The sequence below is a fragment of the Gavialis gangeticus genome, unplaced genomic scaffold, assembly GCF_001723915.1.
Source record: "Gavialis gangeticus isolate Ggan-Ray unplaced genomic scaffold, GavGan_comp1, whole genome shotgun sequence".
NCBI lineage: Eukaryota > Metazoa > Chordata > Crocodylia > Gavialidae > Gavialis > Gavialis gangeticus.
This window is the reverse complement of record NW_017728995.1, coordinates 36,145,682-36,151,896: the sequence shown is the minus strand read 5'-3', so window position 1 is coordinate 36,151,896 and position 6,215 is coordinate 36,145,682. Positions and strand designations below refer to the sequence as shown.

General features: G+C 45.2%; 1 protein-coding gene across 3 annotated transcripts in view; it reads left to right on the top strand.

Annotated features, from left to right (window-relative positions):
* Positions 1-6,215, top strand: part of ATP13A3 (ATPase 13A3) — a 108,158-nt gene that overhangs the window by 35,087 nt on the left and 66,856 nt on the right. For all 3 annotated transcript variants that reach the window (XM_019503501.1, XM_019503500.1, XM_019503502.1), the window contains exon 4: positions 5,198-5,293. In XM_019503501.1, coding sequence (XP_019359046.1) covers positions 5,198-5,293 — 96 coding nt within the window. The remainder of the gene's footprint in view (positions 1-5,197; positions 5,294-6,215) is intronic.

The following is a 6,215-nucleotide window of genomic DNA, read 5'->3' as shown; positions in this document are numbered from 1 at the left end:
GCCCTCCCAGATTTCTGTGCTGGTAACGTCCATGGTGGCTGGGAGGGTGTCGCTGGGAAGGTGGTCTATGTTTTGAAGTTTCTGTAGAAAGTCTGTAGTGTCTTGTACCAAACTTGCTGTGTGGGTGATGAGCGTTTTAGGACTGATTCAACGAAACCTGATATTTCCTCAGTTAGGGTCCCATGGTTGGATATGATAGGTCTGTCAGGGTTCCCTTGTTTGTGGATTTTAGGGAGCATGTAAGAAGTCCCTGGGTTAGTAGATACCGGGGGGATCAAGGTCTGTAGTTTTTTTTGTAGTCCTGATGGAAATGATTTGATGGTATTGTTGAGCTTCTTGGTGAAAAGGGGAGTAGGATCTTCCTGTAGTTCTTTGTAGTAGGTGGTGTCAGAGTGTTGTTTGTTAATGGTCTTTAGGCAGGCGAGGGTCTTTGGGTAGATGTCATATCTTTTATTAGACCAACTAAATATTATTTAATGGTCTTTAGTGGCTTTTATGTACTATCTTTGTCTAGCACTGAAATAAGGCTTTTTCATCTATAGGCCAGACATAGGGTAACTTTTGTACGTAGGAAGTGTCAGATTGGTTGCGTAAGACGTGATGTAGGACAAGGGCACCCTTTTGCAAACTAACTCCTGGGGTTGTTTTTCCTGCATTCTTGTCTTCTTGCATAAAGGCCAAACTTGTTTATGCCTCAGCATCCTTCAGAGTTGGGGATTGTTTAAGTCTTCAGCTTGCCTAGCTCTTGTTGTTAAGGAGCACGTGGAAAAGCTTGTCACCCCGCAGGAATTTTGGTCACTCTGTGCGAGTCATGGGGGAGGCAGAGATCAAGTGCGTAGGTGCTGCGCTCAGATTTGTATAAATTACGTGGTTTTAGAGCTGTTCCAAGTCTTGGGGGTATTTTTCAGTTCAAACCCTTTTTCACTTGTATAGTTCTTACTCATGTGTCCCATTTGAAACTGCTGTGCCAAGGGTTGCCGTGGAAAGTACACTTTGCCAGCTGCAACGGCTTTCTGACATTGTGGAAGATATGCATGTATTTGCATTGCAACACATGGCCTTTGTGGGTTTGGTTGGCTACATGTTACGGTACTGTGCATTTACATTAGAAGAGAAGGTAAATTTTTTATGAGGAAATAGCTTGTAACAGTTGTATTATGTTTTAAAGGTACAGCATTTTCTTCACCATGATTTTCCTTTCCACGCTGAAAGCCGTAATCCCTTCATTGCTGTGCCTTGGGATGCTACCACATAGGACAATGCCCTTAGATTCCTAGTTTGCGTTCCTGACGTACAAACAGACGTTATCACGGTTGGCAGTTTATGTCCAGGTGAATATCCATTGCTGGGGCTTGATGTTCTCATTAGGAACCGAACTCTGCCTTCGGGCAGGGTTACTCTTAGCACAGTGTGTCTGTCACATGGGTTGGCATTCATTTTTGAATTACTTCCTGTATAAATAAAGACTCTGAATAAATCAGAATAAAGATTCTGATTTACACCAATTTCTGAAGATTGGTGTAAATCTGCTACAGGCCACAGTATACAAGGCATTTGCACCTTTTCTCAATTATTTATTTTATTATTGTGTGTGTATATATATATGTGTGTGTATATGTAGATGTAAATAAATGTCTTAAATGCATAGTATTAAGTTATATTAGATTATTAGTATATGAATCACATTAATTCAATTAGAGAAACTATATAGACGTGTATATATAGCCTGAAGAAAGAGACATAAACTGATTTGTGATGTTTGCGTAAACTTGCTTTAGACTTATTTGCTTAATCCAAAGGTCAGTCTTGTGAATTTTGTTTGCAGTCATTCATGAATTCAGGACAGTCTCTGCTTACAAGTTTTCCAAGGCTTTTTTTTTTCTTATTTAAAAGAAGGCTCTTTAAAATTAATCTGCGTTGGATAGAATAGACTGTGTTAATCCAAAAGTCAGCCTTGTGAATTTTGTTAGCACCTGTTCATGAATTTAGGACAGTCTTTGCTAACAAGGTTTCCAGAGGCTTTTTTCACCCTCTGTTTCAAGAAGGCTCATTAATTAATCTGTGTTTTGCAGAACGTGCTTGTGACAATAAAAACTAAACGTGTGGTTTAATGATTGTACATTCAGTGAAGCAATCATGTGTAACTTTTATTTTTACAAGTCTGACTATATCAGTAGGAATGTACTTCTGCAGCTTTTAACATTGGATGGCCTCGTGGTATACACATTTCAATTTAGCATGCCGTGGGAATCTCAATTTGTATTCTTACCTGTTTAGGCATTTAACTCAAGAGTCCTTGGATACAGGAACATAGTAAGTTGTCTGAATGGACTTTTAAGTATAGTATATTATCATTAGGAAAAACTGAAGCGGTTCTAGAGAGGCATGTTTGTGCGGTGTCTGTTCTTTTGCTGATTCTTTAAACTAAACTGCAGATGGAGATTAGCTTCTATTGGAGTTCTGACAAACTAATTCAGCAGACAGAGGTTATTTAGTTGGTCTAAATGAGCATGGAAAAGCATTGACTCATCCATTCAGCTGACTGTAAATGGTGCTGATTTTATGGAAAGCTTCAGTCATTCGTGCAGATGCCCTTGCATGTGCCTCATGCTGCAGTCTTTCATTTCATATGATTTGTTTTTTCCAGAGTGCCCCTGCCTCATTCTGCACACAGGGCAAACCTGTTCTGGGGAGGACTTATGCTAAGACAGGGTAGCGTGGTGAAGGAGACTGGCTCTAGGTCCCTGTCTTTTGTTTCAGGGGCTGGAGGGTGCATAGTGAATAGGCAGGTTGGAGAAGCAGGTCCCTTCTTGCCTGTGCTACAGCATTCCTGTTTGTTCATCCAGTGGCGTAGATCACGCTGTTCACTAATGATGTTCCCTGAGTGCCAGACTTGAGAACCAGGGGTCTGATTTGCAGAAGTGTCGCAGTTGGGGACAGTGGGAGCTGTGCTTTTGGTGATGGGAGGTGCTGCATCCTGGCTAGTACTGGAACAAGTCAGGTCCTAGGTATCTTCACTGGGGCATGCAAAATTAATTTTACTTTATCCTGAAACACTCGCTGCCTCTGTTTCCTGTCTGAAGCACAGGCATGGTAGCAGCCCTTCAGCCTTCAGGGCACTTGTGAAACAATGTTTAATTAGCTGATGCTCAGCAAATTAACTATAACCAAGTGCAGTGCAGCGGTCACTCCTTTAAGTGATCACTGCCTGCGCTGTAGAGCAAACAGGAGAATGGCTTTGGGGGTGGTTTCTCGCCTCTTGTGGGCTAGGATCAAGTGCAGGCATGTAGGTAATGACGGTAGATAATGCACATGCCCTAGGGGCCAAATGAAGGTTGTAGAAGAAATTCTGGCACTTCTTTACTTTTGTGAGCATTTGCATAGCTTCTTATGCAGTGCTGAAATGCTTTGTGAGCATAGTAGTGTGGGGCATTTTAATCAGAATAAAGGATGCCTACGTGTGCGTCCTGCAGGCAGCTCAGCAGTTTAGGCCACACTCCTCCCCGGCTCTTCTGCCTGCTCCCCAGATGCTGCTGTGCAACATGCAAAGCACTGCCCGGCTACGTTGTCTGAGCACACTGACGTTTGGGGTAGTTCATATCCAATTAGAAAAGGCAGAACCTTTCTAATGGTTCAGAGGCATTGAGCACGGGACATTATTAATGCAGGCACCCGCGTGACAGTACATCAGGTGCCCATGTCCCTTCTCTGGCTTCTCCTGTTCTCTTACGGTTGTTTGTCTCTCTCCAGTTGGGAAAGACCTGCCATATTCTCTTGCATATGACCCGCACCTTCCTCCCAAAGCCAGCTGGGGAAAATTGGGGTGTACATTATATGCAAGGATGAGGGACCCCCACAGGTCCAGAAATTTGGTGAGGGGAGATTTGTAGCGGTGGAAGGTGGGAGCCACAGCAATTAACATTGCTACTTAGTACTACTCCCTCCCCCAGCTCCCTACCACCAAATTTCTGGACACATCAGGAGGTCCCCTCCTCAGCTGCGTGCTGCATCAGGTTGGTGCGCAGGGTCGGTTTGTGGCTGGACTTGGTGTGATGGGTGCAACCCAGCACGCGGCCTCAGACCTGGCATGTCGGGTCTGACTGCGCGCTGGCTCTGGAGCCACATACCGGGTCTGACCCAGACTCGCTGCACAGACTCTCGGCACTCAGGCCCAGAGGCAGCGTGCAGGGTCAGACCTGGGTGCAGGTCCAGACCTGGCGTGTGGTCCTGGCCTTGGCACGCAGGGTCCGACCTGGCATGTGGCTCCAGAGCCTGCGTGCATGGTCAGACTTGACACGCGACCCTGGATATGGTATGCCAGGTCTGACTGCAAGTCCAGCTAGCACTCACAGCAGCCTCGGGAGCAGGCACGGCTCCCTAGCTGATGCCACTCGCATACCTCAATTGAAGATTTTTTTTTTGTAAGTTTTCCCCTTCACAGTCAAGGTGCCTACTGCATATGGGCTGCACTAGACGTGAAAAAATACAGTATGTCTGGCCAGGGAGTGCCTTTCCTTCTACAATACAAAATTACCCTGCTCCTGATTTGGTGTCTTGTGTACTAGACTGATACAGAAATTATTAGGGCACAATAAAAACAAATATGGAGCAGTATGAGGATCTCTAGCAGTATGTGTCTAAGTAAGTGTTTTAGTTTGATACAAGAATATCATTAAGCAAAAAATGCATTTAGGTATTGCAGCCAGCTTCAAGCAAAATGGACTGAAGAGTGGCTTGGTAGGCAAAGCACTCCACCTAGAAGCTGTGGTTTTAGATACTAATTTTGGCACAGATTGCCCACGTGGCCATGAATCTCTCCGCTCCTCAGTTGCTATCTCTGAAATAAAGCCGTTTTCATACTCCTAAGGGGTGTTATCACGGTAACATCCTAAATATTTGTGAGGCATTGAGAGCCAAAAATGGAGTTCCGGTTATGCTTGTTTGAAATTGTTAAATAACAAATTAGGGACTGATAGGGTAAAACTGAGCTGGAAAAAATGTTTTTAAACTTAGTGAACACTTCTGCATTTTGAAAGCAAAATGCTTTAAGCTACGGTTGGAAATTCTGTTGGGGTTCGATGAAAGCAGGTCAGATGTCGTGTTTCACGTCTGTAAACGTGGCGGCACCAAAGATGTTGCAGAAGATGCAAAATGAACAAAACGTTACTTAAGCAGTTTTTACTCTTTCCCTTTTTAGAGGTCTTCCATACCTGAAGTTGAGAAGTTCCACGTCACGCTCAACATGGAGAAGGAAGAAAAGAAGTTTGTCAATAAAGGCGAAGAAGATGAGATGGTAATTGGTTTTATGGTCTAGCTTCATGAAGTAAAGGAAATGTGGTTTCCTAGGGGGAGGGCTTTCTGTTTAGGGCACATTGCATGGGAGAGAGCGTATCTCAGCTAAACACGTCTCTCAGAATTGCCAGACAAGCCTTGGAGCCATTCCTGGATTTGTAAAGCACTAGCTTGGGGTGGATGTTTTCATTTCTAGAAAGCCGGAGTTAAATGGAGGATATAAACAACCAGGCACCTCCTATAGAGTCTGAATCTGGCAGGCGATGTACTGCAGCATGATTCGAAACATTCATGGGAAGATTGCAATGAAGCAGGGTATTGCTTAAAAACCCAAGGCTGGCCACGCTTCCTTGTGGCATGGCATCCCGTGAGAGCAGCGCGGTATAACTGTGCTCTTCATGCGTGTGTGAGACTGACCCAGGTGGGGTTGTGCCCGGTGAGTGGTTAGAGGGGTGGGTTAGTGATAGTTAGATGTTCTGTAACATCTCTTGCCTGGCTCAGACCCGTGGACCCCCTGCTGCATGCCTGATCCAGTGCACGTGGCACCTGGCAGGGTTCATCCGGGACCTGGCCCCAGCGAGTGCTGTTGTCAGTGTGTGTCCCTGGCCCTGCACACAGGGCTGGTCCGGTGCAGAGCGCGGGTCAACAGGGCAGCACTAGGGGTTGCATTATGCGGCCTACGTAGCCCCATGTTTGACACCCCTGCTTTAGGGAAAATGAGTTTTAAAGGGAAAATCCTAGTGCTTGGTCATTTAAATCTCCTGCTGCTTTTAAGATGGCAGGATGTCTGCAAGGCTTGTTCATGCACATGAATTAATTTCCTCCTAAACTGTCTGCTCCTGCTCCTCTCCCAGTCCCAGGAGTTGAGTGTTGCCTGGGAAGCCACCCTGGGGTGAGCTGGTTCAGAGGTGCAGGGAAGGTTC